Raw genomic sequence first — 22,552 nt, forward strand, 5'->3', positions numbered from 1 at the left:
GGTTGTCGTGGGTCGCGTTTTGATCCATCTTTTCGGATCCCTGATTTCTTGCAGGTGCGGCCAACTCATGACAGTCGACAATTGCCATCAACATGGCATCTGGGCAAGCTGCAGATGCCACCAAAATCCCTGCCGCGATGGCGAATCGGTGCTCTTTCAACGTGAAAAGCATCATCGAGCCCTGCTGTCGCCCTTACTTCCGTCCAGCGCCAAAGTTGATGCGTTTCTTGTTCGGGGCTTGCGAGTCGTGGTCACTGTCCTCCTCGTTCGCCTTCTTGTTCTTCTTGCCCGACTTGGAAGCGGTGGCAGACGTGGGCGTAGCGTGATTCGAGCCAGAGCCGTCCTTGAACGAGGTGGACAACGGTGTCGGCGCATGCGAAGCAGGCGTAGAGCCGGGTGTAGTAGCCTCCTGAAACTCCGTTAATGCTTTCTCTCTCACCCACAGTCATGGTTAAAGGGTGACATACACTGCCAGGACGGTACGAGATCGAAGACCGTGAGAACACGCGATTCTGTTCCGTAGCACCCGCCTTCCTCCTCTGCGCGGCTGCGCCTGTGCCCTTGATGTAGTTGTCGAATCCCGCAATGATATTGCCGTTTGGCGTGCTGTCAAGATAGGCCGTTTCCTTGGATTCGATCTCCGACTCGATATTAGCGAGTCGCCTCGCAATCGCTGCTCTCTTGTCCAACATTTGCCGCAGGCGGGCTTGCTCCTCTCGGTACAGCTGCATTGTCGGCGCAGGCTGCTGCGCGGCAGCGGCTCCGTTCGGCTGATTCTCCCCCATGGCGTCGGGTGCGTTTTCGGTTAGCGATGGATTTGATTCGGTATTGGAGATGGTATCGATGCTGCGCAATTGATGAGAGCTGGATGCTGATGTGGTGGTCGCGATTTGGAGGTTGCTGCACTTGTCGCGTCGGGTGAGTCTAGCGGCGCAGGAACCGATCCTGGGGCCGTTAGTGCGGGCCGCAGCTCATTGGTCGATCCAGGCTGCAGCAGACCAACGCCTCAGTCCAAAAAGTGCCTCGGCTTATGTAATATGTGGTGGTGGCTTTGCAGGCAGGGAAGGGGCTTTGAGCATCTTCTAGCAGGGGGGCAGTTCATCGGACTTTGGCAATCCTTCGACAAGCTAGCCAGCCGTTGCTGGGTCTCACTCAGCAGCCATCGTCTTCAAGGAATCATCTTCAAATCAGCCTTTTTGTCTCGCAATCATGATCCTTATTATCTCCACTGCGTCTTTGTCATGCCCCTCCAAAATTAACCCAATCCCAGGCGGTGCAACCCGAATTAAGGTCCAGAAGGAATAGCAGACAAGGCAGGTTGCAGCGCCCCTCCCAGGCCTATCGTCTCCGAAGGCCCCCAGTCCTAGGGCTGCCCGTCTTGGTGGTGGTGGTTCAAGGTTGTGCTTGGCCACCAACTCGCATGAACCAAGACGGATCATCATCTGCGAGCTCTGTCTATCTGCAACATCACACGAGCCCGCCCAAGCCACGGGCCTTTTTGGCCAGGTTATGCCCCTGGCTCAACTCGGACGGCGCGGGTAAGGTGGAAAGACTCGGCGGAGAGACAGGATGACAGCCCATCAACCTTTTTTTGCCCTCACTGGCTTGCTTCCTTTCCCTTGCCAACGAGGAAAACCGGCCGGATGTTTCAACATGGCGAGACCATCACGGCAACCTGCTTTTCGCCCCGTCTAATCCCACGAATGCCCACGCGACGTCCACACGCACTACCATGTAGTCAAACGCAGGAGGCCAAACGACGGAGACAGACGCTCCCCTTTTTTGCAGAGACGTTGCCTCCCAGCCAGCCTTTGGCATTCGTCTGCTCCCTCCCGGCACCAACGGCACTCGCCTGCCCCTCTAAACTACCGCAGCCACCCTCCGCGAGCCGGGGGTCGTAAAGAAGCCTCCGCACCGTCAGCCGCAACGCTCAGCCAATCGATGGCATGCAGCTGCATCTTTTTTGACAGAGCCCGGGAGATGCGCTCCCAACGCAGCGCAAGTGCTTGGCCCCTGTTTCGTTTCACCACGGCCACCTCGCCCAGGCCTCGCCGACGATCTGTGGTCCAAAGTTGAGTTTCTTTCCCCCCCTTTCTGCTGGTTGGCCACTGGCCAGGGTCTAGCTTCAAGCATTTCTCCAAAAAGGAAACCATCCCAAGGGAGTTCCGTTGTGCAAGGTCACTCCATGGTGGGGAAATCAGGGTGCAATTCCACTGGCTTAAGCGCGCGGAGAGAGCGGATGGGTGACGGAGCAGGAGGGAGAGGAGGATTTCAAGACGACGGGAGGAGCGATCAAGGGCACTGACTGGCATCCCGCATGACCAGCCTTACTACCGCTCATTTACGAACAGTCCTAGCCAAAGGGAAACCCCCGACCTAACCCCTACCGATACTCAGATGCTGCTGTGCTCAGGGGTGCGGCTGTTGCTGCTGCCCAGTGTCCGTACTAAAAAGGCTTGTCGGTCTTATACTGGGGTAACAACGACGTGAAAAAAAAGACACAAACACCCTCCTCTTCGCACTCGCACCCTCCCTGCGGAACTGCGCTTTCCTCTCCTTCGCCTTGCTTCGCCTTTTTCCTGGTCTGACTGTGTCACTCACTTGAGCCACCGCCGTTCGTTCTCTGTTTGTTTCCTCCTCCGGGACAATAGCCTTTTTGTCCCTCGTTGTCCTGTCTTCAACATTGTACAAAAACCACAACGCCACCCGTCCGTTCTCTCACGACAATCACCTATCACGAACCCTACGTCACACCTCAATCGCCTGGCAACACCTGAACAACTCATAAGAAACAAAACACCCTGCTCATCCTAAACCTTCTACCTCATCCGAGTTCACCAACCTTTAAAAACCAAAACCTTCAAGATGGTCCTCGCAAAGTTCCTCCCGCTCACCCTCCTCGCCGGCCTGGCCCTCGCCTCGCCCGTCGCCGTCCGCAACAACAACGCCACGGCCATCCTCCTCGCCGTCGCGCCCACCTCCTCCACCTGCGACGGCGCCGCCTTCCCGGACGAATGCGCCACCGCCGACCACGCCGCGCAGTTCGTCCCCGCCGCCATGCAGAAGTACGCCGTCTACCGCCCCGGCGAGATCGCCGCCCTGCTCTCCCTCATGGCCTTCGAGACGGGCGACTTCAAGTACAACCGCAACCACTACCCCGCCCCCGGCCGCCCCGGCCAGGGCACCCGCAACCTGCAGATGCCAAAGTACAATTTGTTATATGCGCTCTCCATCCCCGAGCTCAAGGACAAGGCCACCGCCATCGCCGGCTCCGCGGACGCGGACGGCAGCACGCTGTCGGACGACAAGAAGAACGAGGTCCTCGCGCTTGTGATGCCCGACGAGTACGCCTGGGGCTCCGCGGCGTGGTACCTGACGACGTACTGCGACCAGAGCACGCGCGACGAGCTCGCCGAGGGGACTGTTCGCGGGTTCACGCTGTACATGGAGTGCATCGGCACCTCGGGCACGGAGGACCGCGTCGCGTACTGGACGCGGGCCAAGGCTGCGTTTGGCCTGGCATAGAAGGGCAGGCTCCCTTTTTCAAACTGGATCGTCTTCAAAGATTCTTGTACATAGCATTTTTAGTTCGCATAATCGGGATGGGGGGCTCATGAGGAATATGACATTTTTCACAATTGTTCAATCAAACAACAGAAATTACACACCAAAACCCATGGGCTTACATCAGACTGCCAAAGTGATTTTGAGATATTATGCGTAATTGCAGCGTATGTTTGGTAAAAGTAAAAAGGACTAACACAGAATATGCGCACTCGAGGTGAGGCTTCGAATGGGTGGGTATAAGTGATGCCGCGGTGCCGTCACAGTGTGTAAGTCGTCACGTCCGGGGAGCATCTTCGCCCCACCTCGAGTACCCAGTAAGAAAATCGAAAGAGCTACCGAATCCGCGGGCTGATACCCTTTTTCCTCCCATATGTACACGGCGGGTTGCTGGGGTGAGTACCGATGCCGAAAATTCATGTACGAAAAAAAAAAAAAAAGACTTGATACTAGGATAGACGAGGAAATGTTTGTTTTGTTCGATGTAGAGGACGTTTTTTGTTTGTTCACACGTTTGTTGTTTGGTTATTTGCCACTGCTTGTTTGTTCACGTTGGGTGTTCGATGTATCGATGGATCTGATCGTGGGGCCGATGGATGTTCGTCACGGTGTTGTTGGCACTGTGTTCGCACAGTAAAAGGGGTGTCGTCGACTTATCGCCGTTCGTCGGAGCTGTTGTCACGGTGCGTGGGTGGGGTCGCCTCAGCAGGATGAAGTCATGTTATTAAAACGTCCTATATAATCTAAGTTATAATCAGTCCTCTCAAAAGCGATCGTGGCCGTCGCGGACGGGGATTCACTGCTGGTGCTGCGACGGGCACGCGAAGGAGGAGGAGGAGGAGGTGGCTTGCCTATGCCGCCAGGACAGATACCCGTCCCCATGACCCGCTCGGCCGGGACGAACACGAGCGGCTCTCCGGTGCCGCTGTGCGCCTGGAGCACGCCGCTCGAGTCTGTCACGAACGGCTTGCACTTTGTGATCTCCATGATGAGCTTGCACGGGCGGAACCCCGTCTCCGCCTGTCCCAGGGCCACGCCGAAGGTGCTGTTGCCGCCGACGTTGGCGTACACGCTGACGACCTGGGCGTCGTCGAAGCCCTTGCGCATGGCGATGATGTGGCTGTCCGTGTAGATGGGCAGCGCCTTGTAGAAGAGGTAGCCGCCGTCCTGGGCCGACATGGTCGAGCGCAGGCCGATGAGCTTCTTGATCCACTGGTACTGCTCCGTCTGGGTGGTGTAGCCCGACAGCCAGAGCGCCTCGCGGTTGTAGGGTGTCTCGCCGCCCTTGTAGCCCTGCTCAAGGCCCTGGTAGATGACGGGGATGCCGTCCATGAGGAGCGTGAAGGTGAGGGCGTTCTTGAGCAGGGCCATGTCGGCGGTCGAGTGGAGGAAGCGCGCCTGGTCGTGGTTCTCGAGGAAGCTGCCGTAGAGGGTGAGGTCGCGCGCAGTGGAGCCGAGCGTCTTGATGCCGTCGCGCAGGTTCCAGATGCTGCCCGTCGTCGACTGGAAGGCCTGCGTGATCCAGTAGTAGGCGGGGTAGTTCATCACCCCGCCCATGTAATCCTGGTACGGCGCGACGTACTTGGGGTCGCCGTGAAACACCTCGCCGATCGAGAACACGCCGGCGGCGGTCTCGAAGCCAGACCAGAACGACTTCTCAACGTGCTTGGCGCTGTCCAGCCGGAGGCCGTCGAAGCCGTACTGGCTGACCATGCGCTTGATCCAGTTGTTGAAGACCTGGCGGACGATGCCATCCTCGGTGCGAAGGTCGGGCAAGGGAACGGCATCACTTCCCTGCCAGCACCTCTCGACAGAGGTCTGGTTGTCGTAATTGATCCAGCAGGGGGGCGTGTGGTAGGCGGAGGCGTTGTTGAAGGGGCTGAACGTGGAGTAGTCGACGCTGTTCATCTTACCAATCCAGGCCATGTGGTTGGTGACGACGTCGGCCATGAGGTACATGCCACGAGCGTGGACCGCATCAGACAGGGCTCTCAGGTCCTCAGGGGTACCAAAGGAAGGATTGACGTTCCAGATATCCTTGGTCCAGTATCCATGGTACGATTCGCTGTTTGACGTGTTAACCGGGTTCTTATTGCAGCCGTCCTCTGTAACCCGTCTCATGCATGAATCCTCACGCGGAAATCATCCTCTCATAATGTGATTCACATTTTATGAACTGGGAAAAACAAAACTCACCCGTCAGCGGATTTGCCATCAATGTTCTTGACAAAAGGCGAAATCCACACTGCCGTCGCACCGAGCTCCTGGATGTAGTCGAGCTGCTGAATGATACCCTGCCACGTGCCGCCGCAGTACGTCTGCTCCGAGTCGACACACGGGTGCGTCGTCGAGCCGTCGGTCCGCGCAAACCGGTCGGTAACCACCTGGTATATCGTCTGAGTCCGCCATTCCGCGGCGCTCAGGGCCGATGCGCCGGTAGCCACGGCGGCCGCCAAGGCCGGTGCTGAGAGGAGCCTCATCGCTGTTTGAGGGTTGGCTGAGTTGCCTCGCTTAGAGAGTGACTGATATTCAAAAAGAAGGTAGAAAAAAAGAGTGACTTCAAACTTCAAAAAAAGAAACAAAAAACCAAACAACAAGAAAAGAGTGTGTACAGAAACGTCGTCTCGTGAAAGGGGATCGTGGGAATCGTGACGTCGTACAGAGCTTGGCTTATATATCCCCTTCTCCCTCGCTCATAGCGGGAATAGCAACGACGTGAGAGTCAGATAGAGTTTCCGTGTGGATAGCTCTTTGGACACTTTGAATGCAGATTAAGGAGTTGGATTTCTGATCATCCCATCGGTTTCGCAAAAAGCCGCGTTCCTGCAGGTGACAGGGCAAGGATCCCCAGGAGACGCAGAGAGTCCGATGGGCTGGTTTCTCAGTCGTCCGCAGATGTCCGGGAGCTTAGGGCGCGGAGGGAAAGTATATGAGATGAGGTCGAGTGATTTGGGTAAGTCGAGGTCCCAAGAGGGAGTTTTCCAACGGTTGGAGAGACCGGGGCGAGTCGTGGTAGTTAATCAAGGTTTGATTTGATCGGTCAAGGCAGGGACGATCTCCGCAATGTCCAGGAACCCGCGTCGACTGGCACTTTGCATTTAATATGTATAAATGTTGAAAGGCAAGCTTTCTGTGCTTTTGCTTATTTTTTTCTGCCCGTGGGATAGACAGACACACTGAGCAACTGCGCCTTCTTTCGGTGACCTTCCAAATCACGGGCCGACGGGCAAGAGACCCCATTCGTGTTTTTATTTTTTCTTCAGCAGCGTAAGGAGGGTCGTATTAACTGGGGTTCGGCCTGGTCGATCGGCCCTATCAGCGGGGGTGTCCCATCCCTCACCGCTCCAGGGGGGACGTCGAGAAGGTGTGCACCGCAACTTCAAGAGTCGCCAAGCGGTGCATGTGTTTGTCGCAAGCCTGGATGACGGTGCATGTTCGACTGCTTTGCATCGGCGTGATGGACTGAAGAAGAAACAAGCAAAACCAAGACTCCGTGAGGCCGAGGGGGGAAGAAAGCTTGCAGTTGCCAAGTGGTGGGATGCCGACTTAACGCAAACTCTCTTCCTGCCCAAAAAAAGGGCGGAGTGCCCAGCGGAGTTGAGATATCCCAAGATTACGCCCTAAAATGCGCAGAGGGCCCGCCTGACTCGACGTCAAGTGGGCGTGGGCCAGTAACACGAGGTCCAAAGGCTCCCCAACGCAGCAGGTTTTGGCCGTTCCTTGCAGGCTTCACCCCCACGGCACGCGCACCCAGAATCATCATCCATCCCCGCATCGCTTCTTCAGTGACCATGTGTCCCCATCATCCGGAGCAGCTGTCACTGTCAGGGCCGCCGCCCAGGTCGCCGTCCATCTACCCACCACCACGGCTCAGGGGACGGACCGATTCCTGCGCATTACGGCCGGCATCGACGCCGAATGGCACGCCGGAGGCTGTCGTCTCCATGCCGCTTTCGACCTGTCATCCCGTCCCTTCGGCCAACCACGCCCACGTGGTTCGTCCGATGCGACATCAAGATTCATTCCGGGAGGCGTCACACTGCTTCATGCCATCGGGCCGTTCACTTTCACAACGTGCACACCTGCATGTGCTGGAGGTTTAAAAGAGAGCAGGGTATTCATTTCAGTAGCGTAGAAAAGGCCAGCCGACCTTTTGACCTTTTTAAACCATCTCCAACGCGGAGTCTCCGCCGTCCACCTTTTATCCGACCAAGATGGCCCAATCGCTGCAGATTACCCCATTCCGCCAGCTCTTCATAGCGTCGTCAATTGCTTCCTACATGCATCATCAGAAGCGACCCCTCATCCCGCCATGTTCGCGTTGCCGCCGTTGAACGGCATGCCGGTGCCGTCCGTTTCAGGAGACGACTGCCCAGGATAAATCTGCTGGAAACCAGCGTCGGTTCCCCAGTTGGCGTTCTGCGTGAACGACTCGAACGCGTTCTGGCTTTTGGTTAGCATGTGAAAGGATGACCGGTGCGGGGATCGAGGCTTACCCAGTCAAAGTTGGCGGGGAAATCTCCGCCTGCTTCAAGGTTCGTGAACATTGAGAGCGGAGATCCCACGCCATTCATGCCGAAATCCCCTCCTCCGGAGTAATTCGGCGTCATTCCCGTGCCTGTCATCGGCAGCGCCACGCCAAAATCCATTCCACCAAACGTGTTCTGCGCCTGCATGGTGCTCTCAATGGCAGCTGCCGTGTTGGGCGTCATACCTCCAGAAAGCATGCCGAGGGTCATGGCAGCGTTGTGCTCCGTCTGCATCTCGGGGCTGCTGTCGAAGCTCGAGAACTGTTCGCCCTTCATGGCATCCGCCCCATCCGCCCCGGGATTGGGGTTCTTGATCTTCTCCAACATGATGTCGAGAACCTTCGTGGCCTTGAAGGCCTCCATTGAAGTATCCGCCAGCCCCTGCCAGATCCCCTTGGTAATCTCAAGGTTGCTGAGCATTTCCATTCTCTGCTCCGGCGTCCAGAACATTGCTGATTCGGATGCTCTTCGGTCGTTGCTCGTTTCTGCTACACGGTCGAAGTGCAGATCGAGAGCAACCAACATGGCAGAGAGCAAAAAGTCCTTGGTGGCAATCGAGTTGACAAACCACCTCAGTGAACGAAGTCTGCCGTTCGCTTGTGATTCGCGGTCAAGCGTGACCAGATGCCGCAAAGTTTCCAAAGCGGCCTCCACCGCACTTCTGCGGGAGTAGGCATATCGCGGGTTCTGTCTGGCCCGAGGAACATACTTCTTGTGCAGAAGACATATGATCTTGAGGTACAGGACGTTGATGTTGTACCTCGCGATGATCAGAGTTACTGGGTCGTGTGAGCCTTCCAACGGTGCCACTTTCAGATGCGGCGGAAGCTCCTGGTCGATCTGCCGTAGGCGGGCGTCAAACCGCAGAATCTCGTCGTACGGAACTTGCCTTCCCACACGGTTGGTGGCCTGCAAAATGTCGCCCATCTCGATGCAGAGCTTGGACTTGGCAATCATGTACGCAATCGGAGTCGGTTCCGTCTTGGGTCGCGATGGGGGCAAAACCTTGGTTTCGGGCCCGAACTCCTCGTCGAAGATATTGTTTGGCATTTGCGTGTCGCAGTCATGGCCGTATATCATGGAAGGCAGGGAAACTTGGTGCGAGAATACAACATCTGCCATTCTTACTAGAGCCCATGTTCGTCGCCGCATTTCCTGACGTTCGGGTTAGCTGAGTTCCAACAAGCGTCTTCAGGTCAGAACATACGGCTTGAAATGGTGTTAAAGAGGGGAACCACTTTGCATCGCGGTGGTAGCCCATCCGGAAGGCGACCCTGGTGAGCAGCGATACGATCAACCAGAGCCCCAGATCGGCGTCCCACCGGGATGAGTATTCCCCAAAGACGTAGAGAAGCATGGTCTCTACAGTATATTCAACCGGCTTCGTATAATCGGCGGCAATCAAACATTGCACCGTGCGAAGGCGGTACTCGGAAGCCAAATCCAACGTCCTACCCTTCCACTCTGGCGGCTCGTCTCCTACTTTGTGATAACTGAGCATTGCCAAACACAGAATCGAATACAAAAGACCAAGCCACATGATGGGCGTTTTCGATGGATCTTGCCAGTGCGCTCGGAGTTGCTGCTGGAATGTCGGAGAATGAATAATATTCACCGCATTATCCATCGAATTGAAGTATCTTGAGCACAGCGTGAGAACTGCCGACTTGGGCGGTAACTCTGCACGCAGCTCGACCTCGCTTGCGGGCGCGGCTCCCAGCAAAAACGTCGGTCCTTCCCTGGCGCTGGCTGGTTTTGACATCATCACCTTTTCGTAGCTCTTTTCCAACTCCTTCTTATGGTTGGTGAAGTACGTCTTCACTTCCGATATGTCGGCCAGTATTGTATGCCAGTGCTCTTGGCCAATGTACATGGACTTGCCCTTGTCCGAGTCGACCTTCAATACTCCCAACGATGTCGCCAATCCGCCGTCTGGATCACTGTCGTCGCCCTCGTCGTCGTCGTCGCGCATCGCTTCTTCGTCGTGGTCGATCTTTTGCGACGCAGGGGTGCTTTCCGTGGTCGACTTACTGTTTGAGCTGCTAGTTGCGGCGGCGGCAGCGGCTGCTGTTGCGGGATCAATAGAGGCGCCTCCATGCATCAAAGACAATACTAGGCCTTCTAAGCGGTCAATACGGTTCTGCATGTCATCAGGGCTTGAAGCGCCTTGACTTTGGTTCTTCTTGCGAGTGGCAGGAGTTGCGTAAGAACATGAAGCCGTATCGGCGCCCTCACGCTTGACACAGTTACTGCATGGGTGACTTCTGTCACACTTCCTACGATGGGTTAACACTGCACGACGGAATGAACTCGCGATAATCCTTACAGCCTACGATACGAGTTAGCCAAAGTGAACAAAAACCTCTTGAAACGAGGCTCGAGGCTTACTTTCTAGTCCTACAAGGGTAGCAGGAGAGAGGTACCCTATTCCTCTTCCTCACAACTCGAAACTGCTCCTCGGGTGAGCGACCCGATCCCGAGGAGGGCGTCGTAGACGGCGGTGTGGGAGTCATGATGATAACGCAGTCCGTGGATCAAAGCAGCGAGTGAAACGCGACTGGATTGCGATATCCACGGATGAAGGTTGTGTGTAGGTAGACAGAAAGTGCCGTCCAGCTAGCACACGTGTGTGAAGCACAATGCCCCAGAGTAGTGCAAGCGGCCGGCGTCGATCCTTATACAAAGTATTTCTGGCCAACGACTGACTTGGTTGCCGTCAGATCTCCGAAAGTAGGGGACGAAGATAGCCACTGAAACGTTCACAGTGGCTAGACCTTCGGCAGCCTAGACCTGTAGGAGCGGTCGTGCAGATGCCGTGAGCTTCGAGGGGGGCAGGCGGGAGGGCAAGGCGCGTATAACAGAAGCGTTCCGGCTGTCAGACCCCACTGTCTCAAGTAGTATGACGAAAGACGGGCCTATAATCGTGATGAGCGGCAACCGTCTTGCTTGAAAGCCTGCTGCCGCTTGTTGAGTATTCGCCTCTCAGAATGAGCAAATATGGCGCAGCCTTGCTTCCAGACTTGGCTGCTGACACAGGAGCGGTTCGATGCGCCAATATGAGAGCGCACAGGGTCGCGATGGGCTCTGGCAGATGTGGACTCAGAGCGACTCCTCGAGACTGCGTACCAGTAGAAGAAGGGCAACCGGATGTATTCCGCGCTGCGAAGGGTGTGGAGTAGGGTCGCAGGGAGGGATCTCTTTGGCCAACTCGGAGCGGGCGCAAAGAAGAACAGGCGCAGAGACGATTTCCCGCAGGTTTCCGCAGACGTCTGTGGCAAGTGTCGGGAAGCAGAAGCAATAGCGCAATGCAATCAGGGCGGGGAGTGTGTAGCGGAGGTCGAGGTCTCGTAAGGTTACGATAAACTGGAAGGCGCCGTCAGCTTTTGGTGGTTTAGGGAATGGAAGGATCGCATTGGTCGACAACCAGAGACGCCCAAGCATGGAAGTCACAACTCACCGACGGGTCTGGTGGTGGTACTTTTTTTCGCCTTTGCCAATGTTAGATTAGGCGCGAAGGAAGTGAATGGAAACGCAGAGCGACCAAGCCACGGATTACTCAACGCTGTCGGAGGTGCCGTAAGACGAGAGAAGACGTGCAGCGCAGAGAGAGACGTCTCGGGAGGCAAAGGACGAGGGCGAAGGCGAGAGGTGAGGAATGGTATGGTGAGGTATGGAGGGGAAGAGGTGAAGTTGCTCTGCTATCGCTCCGCAGACGAAAAGATTCGATAGAATCATCGGATACAAGCATCAGCAAGTGGAAGCATCTGATCAGCGATGAGTGACAGGGGGGTCCGGTTCGCTGCGCCGTAAGGGCCCAAGGAGGTACGTAAGGGGGGTTGCTGAGGTGGGCGGAAGTTCTTTCTACAGAGGCAGAGCAGTTAGAGGTACCGCCACTTTGCTCATGTACACACTGCTCACCCGCTTCAAGAGGGAATTCAAGGTGCTGATCTGCGTTGATACGACCAGTGCTTTAGGCTCTTAGTAGGCCGCCCGTCTTACGCAGCAACGCGCCGTCGGCTGGTGCCTGCGCTGGCTACGCTACCATGATAGAAAAGGACGCTAAAATGCGACGCTGGTGGTGATCCAATGGTGGGGGATCGTGGCCCTGTATCCGTCCGTACCTACGAATACCGGCATAAATACAGACTCGCAAATACTGCGGATCGACTTGACGGGACACAGCACACGGGCAGCGAGCCGCCCCATGCTCTGCTCGGCCCCGGGGCATTCCCAGCTGGTGCCCCTCGTTGTTGGACAGCCCACCCACGACAACTTGGCCATGAACCCTGAATTCTAGCGGCTATTGAGCCCTGTCTGGACCTGCGACGGACTTAATGGAGTTAAGAGTGGATCATCTGTCAGTCCAATATCAAGTTCAGTTTTCTCTTCAATTTGACGTCGCCCTTGTTAGAGATTCTAGAGGGGAGACCGTAGAGTCATGGGATATCGGATGAGCCCAGGCAGCCGGCAAGGATGAAGAGGCTCGCAGCACCCTGCATATATGCTGGCGGTGGCGGCCGTGTGGGTGCCAGGTGGTTGTTGCCGCCGTATTTGCGTGCCGGTGTAATGTCGGTTCTGAATCCTTCCACTTACACGCATGGCACGCACCCCAGAGCCATCGAGACACAAAATGGCCTTCTGTGACCATCTGCGCCCCACGCGAATTGCAGGAGGGGATTCTGGAAAAATCATTAGACACGGCTCTCTCTCTCTCTCTCTCTCTCTTTCATTCGTTATCGCAAAGTCCTACATGTTGATCGAGATGGTGACGCGACTCAGCGTCTTCCCAAGTCGCAGTTACAGTCCGCCCGTTCAGGGCAATATCCGGCGGTATCAAAGGCACCAAAGCGATGACGAAAGCGGGGTGGCTTGGAGGGCTCAAAGTCAAACAATCTGGTGCTAGCCATCCACACAGCACGAGGAGGCATGGCATGGCATGGCTGGCAGGGGCTCTGAAGTGTGAAAGGACGACAGATCCCCGCAAGGCCTAGCGCCCCGGTAAGAGCACCCGCAGGCCGGTGCGTCGTCGTTCCCTCCCGACGTACGGGATACGGTGGCAGGTGCAGCAACTGAAGGGCAAGGGGAACCGCAGCGAAATCCTGCCCCATTTGATGAATGACTTCCTCAGCGCTCCAATCAGCGCCCAGTTTCACCCACAGCAGCCGCACTCCAACTCCCTCTGCCACCACCACCACCACCACCACTAACACCACCCACGTTCAACTCGCAGCTTCAACATGCACCAAACATGACTGCAGCAACATCATGTCAGTTGCTGACCGAGACTACGACTACACGTCGCTTGCACTTGTTACACAATCAAACGGGCGCGCTTAGAACCGTCAAGAGAACCAACTCCTCTATGCCGATCAACTCGGTGGCTCCGTTACACCAATCACCCCGTCTCTCTCCCGACAAGGGTGCCATACTTTCATGCAACTTCTTTCGGTCGCTCTCCGTATGACTCACCTGTGGATGACACGGCAGCCTAGGCAAAACTATCATCACAGGTATCACAGTCAGTCTGGGATTACCTATTGAACCACTGGACTGAACTATTCCATACCGCCGAAACGAACCTCGTAAGCCGAAGTTGAGCTCTCTCTCTCTCTAAGTTCACTGCATTTGTAAGCACAAACCCCGAACACCTGAACCCCGTCTGGCGATGCATTTCAAAGCTACCAGCAACGACATCATCGTGCTCCCGCCAGAGCTGCGGTGTCACGCACACTTCACTCTGGGGAGTGGTCTGTCTGTCTGAATCCTCGCCACCGGCGCTTCTCCCTGTCCCATGGGGAAGCCCTCCCGCCACCACAGTCCACCGGGTCGAACGGGTCTTTCCGACATGGATTCTTCCCTCAACCTCCGGTTGGACGACGCTTACCCAGTCGTTGAACAGATCCCAGAAGTCTATTCGGACCTCTCCAACTGCTCCCTTGTAACCTCAAAGAGGATCTCCCACGCTCCGTCGCGGATGGTGGACGACCCTCCGACTGGCGACCAACCCCAAGGTGCACCTAGTCCCCTGACAAACCACGCTACCGGCACCAAAGCCAGCGAATTCTGTCCCTTCTGTCAGCGCTAGGCTCACAAAGTGCTCGGGTCTTACCGAATCGCAGAGCCAATTCCCCGGGCCTTGTCCACGCGCCTCCTAGGCGTTCCTCAGTGTGAAGCACAGCTCTCGGCAGTCCTCAAATAGAGGCCCTCGCCCGACAACATGAAAGGGTTGACCTGAACGTTCGGGAAACCTCCGCTCCAAGTGTCGATTGACGTGCGCCCGCAGCACCGCATTACAAAAGTTCCGCTAGTTGCAACGGCCGTACTAACGTGTGCTGTTTGTGCGCTCGCATGAGCTTGCCTCGAGGTGTTCTGTGGCAGTTGTAATCTCACAACAGCCGTTCACCAAAGTGCTCAACTGATAGGAAAGGTCAAGCCAGAATCCAGTCTCGGCAGCAGGACATGATTTCACGCTTGGACAGCACGCCATACGGTTCATCATGAAGTCTACTGATCCGCTTAGGTTGGTTTTCTTCCCAGAAATACGAATCACTGGACTGGATATCAAACCTCATGTTGCAAACCTCGATTCCCTAGCTCGGTCCCGATAAGAGCAGTTCTCGCCGAGCATTTTTGACAGTCTTGCAAAGAACAAAGCTAGAGCATGCATCGCCAGCTGTGATTACAGATGAGTTGTTTCAACCTGAATCCTATCAGTCTAAGCACCCTTGGCATCCTTGGTGAAGGATCAGAAACGCACGGGGCGAATCAGCGTTGACATTGCCTCTTGAGTGAAGTGGCCAGCGCTTATTTGGAATCTTGTTATTCACCTCGTACCGTCCCTTGAAGTCTCTTTCATAGGGCCAGTGGTATGAGTTCTTCGGCTTTGGTTGCTTTTACAAGCTGCGCTCCGCAACATGCCCACCAAATCCTCTGGTATTGAGCCATCACCGTATACCTGAGAATTGTTTGGGCACGAGGAACAATCGAGGTGAGATTGGCTCAACAGTTTCATGAATTCATAACTTCAGTCTATGTAGTCCGTCGTCTACTCGTGCCTCATTCTCGTAATTCATTATTGCCCAACTTTGACAAACTCAAGGGGAAGATGAAACCAAACGCAACCAGCCCAGTATGCAACAACGCCTCCAATGCCAGAGAAAAAGAAGAGAGGACCAAGAAAAACTCACACAATAAGAACACCTTCGCGAACAATCAAGCGCCCCTGATGTTGGCATACTGACTCCCAGGATAACTCAGCAGATTCTGCGTCGAGTCCAGCGAGCCCATCCGTCCAGCGACGGCAGCAACGAGGCTTCCATCCCCCTTCTTGTCGCCAGCGGCCTCCCAGAAGACCGCGCCGCCGAGGCTCTTGCTCTTCATGTAGTCCGTCTTGTAGTTCGCGCTCTGCACGTTGTCGTACGAGACGAGCTCCCGCGAGCTCGAGTCGTAACTGTACAGCGCGCCGACCTTCTCGTCGAATATCTCCTTGGCGCCCGCGCGCGGGAGGGCGTTGTAGTGCCAGACGCCCTTCTCGATGGAGCCCGCGCCGACGCCGCTGTAGGGCAGGCCGATGCCGTCGGTGTTGAGGAACGAGCGGCCGTAGAGGGGCATGCCGAGAACGATCTTACTAGAGCGGATGCCTTGGGCGAGGTAGTACGTCAGGGCGACCTCGGTGCTGAACTTGGTGGCGAGCGGGGTGGACGGGTTGAAGAAGACGTTGGCCTGGTGGCCGGTCGTGGTGTCCCACGAGCCGGCGTAGTCGTAGGCCATGAGGTGCCAGGCGTCGACGTAGGCGTCCATGCCGCGGAGGTCCATCTGCTGGTAGTGCGAGGGCCCCGCGGGGCATGCGACGGTGAGGACGAAGTGGTAGCCGGGCGCGCTCTTGGCGGCGTAGGCGTCGAGGGCCTCGCGGCAGGCCTTGAGCAGGGCGACGAAGTTGGCGGCCTCGGTGGAGGAGGCGGGGTACTCCCAGTCGATGTCGATGCCGTCGAAGCCCCAGTCGGCCATGAGCTTGACGGCGGAGGAGGCGAAGGTCTGGCGGCCGGCGGCGGTGGCGGCGACGGGGACGAACTTGGGGGACCAGGTCCAGCCGCCGATGGAGAGGACGACTTTCAGTTTGCGGTTCTTCTTCTTGAGGGCGTAGATTTGGCCGACGCAGCCGTTGGCGTTGCCCGCGGTGCTGGTATCGCCGGGGTAGAGTTTCTGCGTATCTGAATAAGGGTCGGATGAGATGCTGGGGCTTGTTAGTCTAGTCACGGGGGCTATCTGGCAGGACGTTGGACCTTACACTGTGCCGTCCGAGGAAATGTCGGCGAAGGAGTAGAGGAGATGGGTGACCTTGTCGGCGGGCAAATCTGATGGTTGGTAATTGGCGCCGTAGACGCCCCTGAACTGGTCAGCTTGGGAGTCAAAGAGTGGCAGTGAAATGTGACGTACCAGTTTGTGAAGTACAGAACATTTCTGAAGCCTGACGCTGGTGATGTTCCTCCACTGCTACCGCCGCTGCTCGTCGGCGGACTAGAGCTTCCTGTGTTTGATGCTGGCGAGGAAGCTACGGGCGTCGGGTTTGAGGGCGCGGTTGGCGGACTTGAGGATACCGGCCTGTTCGACGGGACCGTTGGTGGACTCGAGGCATTTCCGCCACGCTGTGTTGTTCTGGTGACCACTGTGGACACGATCACGGTGTCTGGGTTGCTACAGCCGGCCTGGGAAGGCGAACTGCTCATCATGGGCACAGCGCCCACGATGCTGAGGAGGAGAGGCAAGAGAAGAGTCGTTTTGATCATGGTGGCAGATCAGTGTCTCAAACAGGCTGGTGATGACAAGACAAAAAAGAAAAGAAGAAGGGAGAGGACCGGAAGCTGCAGAGAAAAGATATAGACTTATTGCGATGAGGCTCTTGAGGCCCCTGGGGGTTGGTGATGGGTGAGACGAGACTCTTCATCGTGAGGAATGTGCCCCTTAAGTGGCACGATTCACCAACCCCCGTATGAAGCTGCGGCCTGCCAAGGAATGGTGAGGCCTGTTCTGGCTCACCAATTCTCTCAAGCAAAGTGTTCAGAGATCCACGCGGTAATATGCAAGCCATCAATATTCTCAGGTAGCCCGGCCCAAGACATCGTTTCAGACTGCAACGCCTCGGCATCCTGAGGCTTCTCAAGGTTTGTGACATCCAGAACTACCTGACTTTTGTCAGAAAGATGAACCAGCAATTTCAGGCATGCCTTCTGCTGTTCACTAGAACTGAGTCAGATGGGGCTCTTTCAATATTGTTCCCAGAATGAACATCGTCCAAAATAAAGAGTCGTGTTCTCTGGGGTGGTAGGTACTGTGTTCATCGGGACAATTTCGAGGTCCAGATAGTCGCCTCTGGTTGTGATGGTGTGCCAGTGAACAGCATGGCATGAACTTTGAAGTGATTCCGTAAAAGGCACCAAGCTCCACTCTCTGAGCTGGTCGGATCACCAGGGCAGATATCACCCAAGATAGACCCAAGATGAAAAAGAGGTTGAGGTCGGGATTGACAGACATCCTTCAGTCTTCATGGTGGCGGTTGGTATCCACTTTTCCAGGTACTGGGACACCCTGAAGAATGAACCCTGCCACAGTGCCACAGCGGGAGCGCCCGGCGCACAGGCGACCTTGGACCCAACTTACTTGGCAGCTGCCATCCTGTTCCGGCACATTCAATCTCACCACCTTCTTGACCAGGTGATTCAGGTCAGCTGGTGTTGCAAAACGAGTCACCCTTTTGAATAGATTTGAAGGAACACGGCAAAGTTTTGGTAACATGAAGGTAGAATATTGAGGGGACAGGAAGCTTGGAAGACTCAGCATGTAAGAGCTTCAAGTCCACTTACACAGCTTTACATGACCAAACTACAGGCGTATTTGCGTCACTGCCGGGCACGATGTCTTGGCTCACAATGTGTCCATCGTCGACGCTGAAATTAATTCAATTCAACTAAAACTGGTCGGTATATGATTAATTTATTCTCAAAAGTTCCTCACTGTTGACTCAAGTCCCTCAGGGCGGAACATGGACCATTGAAACCTTGTGCAATTCAGCAACTATTACCAGATTACAGAACCAAACTCGTTTACAAGCCGTGAAACACATCATGAACCGTCACTCACAACCCCCCATCAAGCTCTCTCCCCTTTCAGCTCATCCTTGGACGCAACACTGACCGCAGGTCTAAAACATGTCAGCAATATCCCCTGAACACCAACCGCTGAACTTACACTGCTTCCATCAACTCCTTGCCTTCAAGCCCAAGCGACGTCGAGCCAGCCGTCACAACCTCCCCCTCCACCCCATCGGCAGCTTTACCCTCAAATCCCATCAACGCAGTAGGCATCAGAGAAAAGGCCCCAAGAAGCCCGGCAGACGCGAGCCACGCCGTGCCGTCCGTCTCCCGGATCCAGTCCCCGTAGCCCTCTTCGTACAATACGAGCCCCAACAGCGCCTCGGCCGCGAACATGAGGACAGCCGCCAGCCCGCCGAGGGCGAGCCTAAACCACGCCACGCGCGGGATCTCATAGGCAACGACGACGTAGCGGGCCCAGATGACCCCGACTATTGCCTGTAGCGGGATGAGCATGAGCTCCGCTTCTGGCGTCGTGAGGTGCTGCTTGGACGCGGGTAGCAGCATCTCTGGGTATTTGCAGATTACCCATGAAAGGAGCGCGCTCGTCGAGAAGGTGAGGAGGAAATAAGTCCAAGCGATGCGGACGATGAAGAACGCGAGCGCCACGTCCCAGAGTATCTCAATCACCGAGTCCGTTGTCTCGAACAGGTAGTGGCCTGTCATATTGGTTCAATGTGTGCTTGCAACGTAAGATTGGGTGTGATTGGTGATGTTAAGTTTATTGATATCAGTATAATGCAGTCTCTAGGAACAGACGCTGTTCCCATTATATGTAGACATTCTTGCTCACGCAATTTATTTGCAGTGCTCTTGTGATATGGCTGTGCTCAAGACGGCCAGATGTGTGGGGTGATCGTGGAGTGATGACCGGGGAGCTGCGGGATGATGCACCCCAAACGCACGAGGGAACCTTGTACGCGCATGCCGCGAGGGCGCAAAAGTTGCTAAGCCTCAAGAAGGCAGCCTCTCATGCGATTTTGCGCAGCCATAACTCGACATATGCGAGTTCGCGACGTATCTCGCAGGTTGTGGGTGGTGTTTGGGGGGCAGAGGGTACTGGGGGGATGAAGTGTATTTTGGGGGTATCGTGTCTCCGTGTAATGGGGCCTTCCTCTTGCGTTCCGCCTTCTAAACTAATAAACCAAAGGGATTCTTTCTTCTGAGTCTAAATTCCCGTCTTCTCCAACTTCTTGGCCAGATCGTCCACCTCCTTATCCTTGAGCTGGACGGTAGGCTGCTCCTGCGCCTCCTCGGCCTCCTTGACGAGGATCTCGGCCCTCTTCTCGGGCTCGAGCTCCTCCTCCTCATCCGACTCTTCTTCCTCTTCCTCGTCGGAATCCTCCTCTTCCAGGTCGCTGAGGCTGTCAAGACCCCATGCGTCCTCGTCGATAATGTCACCACCGAGCTTCTCCTTGCGCTCCTCGAGAAGCTCACGGATAGCGACGACGGAGGGATCTTCCTCTTCGAACTTGTTACCGTTCAGCTCAACCTTTTTCAGAGCAGGCAGAGAGTCGGTAGCGGCGCTGGCAATGCCCGTGAGAGCCTTGGCGGTAATGTCGTTGAACTGCAGACGGAGAATCTCGAGCTTGTCCTGGTTGCCCTTCGCAAGAGCCTTGGCAACGAGAGCGGTACCCTTGGCAGTCAGGTAGGCGTCGTTGAGGCCCAGCTCTTGCAGATGCGCCCAGTTGGGGAGAACGCTGGCGACGGCCTTGGCGCCGGAAAGGGTGAAGGTGTTATCCTGGAGATCGAGGATGCGCAGCTCGGTCGCGTGGTTCAGACCCTCGCTGATAAGATGGCTGATCCCCTCCTGACGGATGCCGTTTTGGACCATCTTAATCTCCTTGATCTTGTTGTGGAGGCTGAAGGCCTTGGCCCAGGCCTGCATACTGCCGTTCTCCAGACGGTTGCGACCGCAGATAACAGTCTCAAGGTCTGGGACCTCCTTGCCCTCCTTCCTAGCCGCCTCTTTCTTGGCGTGCAACTCAGAGAGCGCATCCGCGACCAGGATACCAGCATGGGGACCGAGACCATTATTGTTCAGGTAAAGGTGCTGGAGGGGCACGTGGGCAGCCAGGAAGGCAACGACGGGAGCCTGGGTGTTGATGCCGAAGGCGTTGTCGTTAAGGTTAATCGTGTTGAGCTTGGGAAGGTTCAGGATGGACGTCAGGAGGGAGGAGAGCGCCTCGGGAATCTCGCTCAGGAGACGTCCAGTGAAGATGTCGGAAAGGTCAGCGGACTGGGTTTGGGCTCGTCAGCATGCGCGGTTAGAAATAGCGGAGGGCTGGTGAACTGACTTGGAGGTTCTTCTTGGTGGCCAAAACCTCTCCGAGAAGCTTGCAAGCGCCGACTCCCAAAGTGTTTCCAAGGAACTTGACTTCCTCCACATCGGTAGAGCGCAACTCGGCAATATGGGGCTCGAGGTCAGCAGCAGTGTCGAGCTTAAGACCCTTTCCCTCAAGGGAGAACACCTTGCGCGTGGTCGCCATGATTATTTCGGTGCAAAGAGGAGTGTTTTAGAGTGCTACGAGCAAGGAGGCAGCAAATGCGCAAAATGAGTGTCTGTCTGGGTTGTGATGGTGGGGGAGGGGCATAAACAAAATAATGAAGGATTTCGAGACCCCAACTTACAGGGGGTGTGCCTGGGCTGCGTCGTGGGTGCCTGGCAGCTGAGTGTTGGACACTGGCAAGGGGAAGTCTGCCACCTGGTGCCCAGCTGGCAGAATCGCCCCGGAAATTCGCAGCTGGGAAGGACTGGACCCACTGGGTGAGCTCCGTGAGCCACGGTCGTCGCGATCCAGGTGCAGGCGCAAACACCATTAAGGTTGTCAGGAGCACTCTGTCAACTGACGTGACTTTTCTCCAGCAATTGCTTTGCTGCTGGGCTTTTTCTCATCTCTGCACGAGCATCTTTGTCTCTTGCTGCAAGTTTCAATTTCACCAGCACAACTACAAGGAACGCAGTTCATCCTCTTCACCCTAAAATTAATCTCACGCGGCCATCACATACCACTTGGTACTGTTTTCTGCATCCTTCGAAAGAGCTTTTTTGGCATCAAACAGCACACAATGGCGCGCCATTCCACACCGCCCGAGTCGCCTCTTTCCTCTATGGATAACACGGACGCTTCCGACAACGAAGCTCACGATTATGAGGATGAATCTCTCCTCCGACCTTCGAAGCGACAGAGACTAGGAGCAACCTCAACGACATCCCCTGCGCCTGCACCAGTCCAGGAGCCCGAGCCCGAGCATGAGCCCGAAGCCGAGGCCGACCCTCTCGAGGGCCTGTCGGACGTCTCTTCGGATACATCTGGTGACATTCCCAGCTCGCCCATCAATGCTAGACTCGACGAAGAGGACTTTCAAGAGCAGGTCACTTTCTGTGCATGGGAAGGCTGCGACGCGGGTGACCTCGGCAACATGGATAAGTTGGTTGAGCATATCCACAACGACCATATTGAGAGTCGTCAGAAGAAGTATACCTGCGAATGGAATGGATGCAACAGAAAGAGCATGGCCCACGCAAGTGGCTACGCGTTGAAGGCGCACATGCGCTCCCACACCAGGGAGAAGCCCTTCTACTGCTACCTCCCAGGTACGTTCATCTCGTCGAGTGCCATACAGACCATCAACTGACTTGACCACAGAATGCGATCGCTCGTTCACTAGATCCGATGCCCTGGCGAAGCACATGCGAACCGTCCACGAGACAGAAGCTCTTCGTCCCTCCGACCCTGTACCCAAGTCGATGCAGGCAGGTCCCACAGGCAAGGGCAAGCTCAAGATTATTCTCAAGACTCCCCAATCACATGCCGCTGGCCAGGATGATGCCATTGATGACGGCGCAGACGATGATGAGCTTTCGGCCGATCTGTTCACACCAATGACCGAGGAACTCGGTTTCACGAAGCAGGAGCTGGACATGCCTCTCGAAAGGCTCTACACACTTTGCAGACATCAAGTCAAGTGGGCGCAAGAAGAAACCGCGAATCTTGCAGAAGAGGTCAAGTACTGGGAAGAGCAGTACAAGGACCAGTGGAGAGAGAAAGAGGTCCTGCTGTCCCAAGTTGTTCAGAGCGAGGTCGACTGGCACAAGCGCAAAGCGGCGGTACTTTCCGGGGCCGCGGATGTACAGCTTTCAGGAGTCATCGAGAGCCAGGAGACAGCTGCTACAAACGGCGATGGCGCGGAATCTCGTAAAGCATCACCGGCCGAAGAGACGATGGCGAACGGAACCAAGTCCGAAGTCGCAGCAACCAGTTAGAACCACCAATGCACTTCAAAGAGTCACCTGGACGGCTCAGACGG

The 22,552-nt window shown here is 55.8% G+C and overlaps 8 protein-coding genes across 8 annotated transcripts; 2 read left to right on the top strand and 6 right to left on the bottom strand.

The window, feature by feature from the left end:
• Window positions 1–193: 193 nt before the first annotated feature.
• eaf6 (Chromatin modification-related protein eaf6) lies at window positions 194–785 on the bottom strand (the record flags this gene model as incomplete). Its single annotated transcript, XM_036632610.1, has 2 exons — window positions 194–409; window positions 468–785. 2 exons carry the CDS (start codon window positions 783–785, stop codon window positions 194–196), a joined length of 534 nt encoding a protein of 177 aa, XP_036501257.1.
• A 2,080-nt stretch (window positions 786–2,865) lies between these two features.
• CGCS363_v000762 (uncharacterized protein) lies at window positions 2,866–3,525 on the top strand (the record flags this gene model as incomplete). Its single annotated transcript, XM_036632611.1, has 1 exon — window positions 2,866–3,525. The coding sequence occupies one exon, from the start codon at window positions 2,866–2,868 to the stop codon at window positions 3,523–3,525; it is 660 nt and encodes a 219-aa protein (XP_036501256.1).
• Window positions 3,526–4,266: 741 nt separating this feature from the next.
• Window positions 4,267–6,044, bottom strand: SWA2 (Alpha-amylase 2; the record flags this gene model as incomplete). Its single annotated transcript, XM_036632612.1, has 2 exons — window positions 4,267–5,629; window positions 5,761–6,044. 2 exons carry the CDS (start codon window positions 6,042–6,044, stop codon window positions 4,267–4,269), a joined length of 1,647 nt encoding a protein of 548 aa, XP_036501255.1.
• Window positions 6,045–7,866: 1,822 nt separating this feature from the next.
• On the bottom strand, window positions 7,867–10,606 carry fsa6-1 (Fusarisetin A cluster transcription factor fsa6; the record flags this gene model as incomplete). Its single annotated transcript, XM_036632613.1, has 4 exons — window positions 7,867–8,007; window positions 8,061–9,248; window positions 9,301–10,369; window positions 10,482–10,606. 4 exons carry the CDS (start codon window positions 10,604–10,606, stop codon window positions 7,867–7,869), a joined length of 2,523 nt encoding a protein of 840 aa, XP_036501262.1.
• Window positions 10,607–15,305: 4,699 nt separating this feature from the next.
• Window positions 15,306–16,879, bottom strand: CHI1-1 (Chitinase 1; the record flags this gene model as incomplete). Its single annotated transcript, XM_036632614.1, has 3 exons — window positions 15,306–16,326; window positions 16,381–16,479; window positions 16,530–16,879. 3 exons carry the CDS (start codon window positions 16,877–16,879, stop codon window positions 15,306–15,308), a joined length of 1,470 nt encoding a protein of 489 aa, XP_036501261.1.
• A 1,360-nt stretch (window positions 16,880–18,239) lies between these two features.
• Window positions 18,240–18,907, bottom strand: CGCS363_v000766 (uncharacterized protein; the record flags this gene model as incomplete). The annotated part of the gene is made up of 2 exons (XM_036632615.1): window positions 18,240–18,291; window positions 18,339–18,907. The coding sequence occupies 2 exons, from the start codon at window positions 18,905–18,907 to the stop codon at window positions 18,240–18,242; spliced, it is 621 nt and encodes a 206-aa protein (XP_036501260.1).
• A 502-nt stretch (window positions 18,908–19,409) lies between these two features.
• On the bottom strand, window positions 19,410–20,730 carry rna1 (Ran GTPase-activating protein 1; the record flags this gene model as incomplete). The annotated part of the gene is made up of 2 exons (XM_036632616.1): window positions 19,410–20,480; window positions 20,539–20,730. The coding sequence occupies 2 exons, from the start codon at window positions 20,728–20,730 to the stop codon at window positions 19,410–19,412; spliced, it is 1,263 nt and encodes a 420-aa protein (XP_036501259.1).
• A 580-nt stretch (window positions 20,731–21,310) lies between these two features.
• Window positions 21,311–22,508, top strand: iec1 (INO80 complex subunit 1; the record flags this gene model as incomplete). Its single annotated transcript, XM_036632617.1, has 2 exons — window positions 21,311–21,839; window positions 21,892–22,508. 2 exons carry the CDS (start codon window positions 21,311–21,313, stop codon window positions 22,506–22,508), a joined length of 1,146 nt encoding a protein of 381 aa, XP_036501264.1.
• Between the last annotated feature and the right edge of the window lie 44 nt (window positions 22,509–22,552).

The sequence above is a fragment of the Colletotrichum siamense genome (assembly GCF_013390195.1).
Source record: "Colletotrichum siamense strain Cg363 chromosome Unknown KSG_Cg363_contig01, whole genome shotgun sequence".
NCBI classification, from domain to species: domain Eukaryota; kingdom Fungi; phylum Ascomycota; class Sordariomycetes; order Glomerellales; family Glomerellaceae; genus Colletotrichum; species Colletotrichum siamense.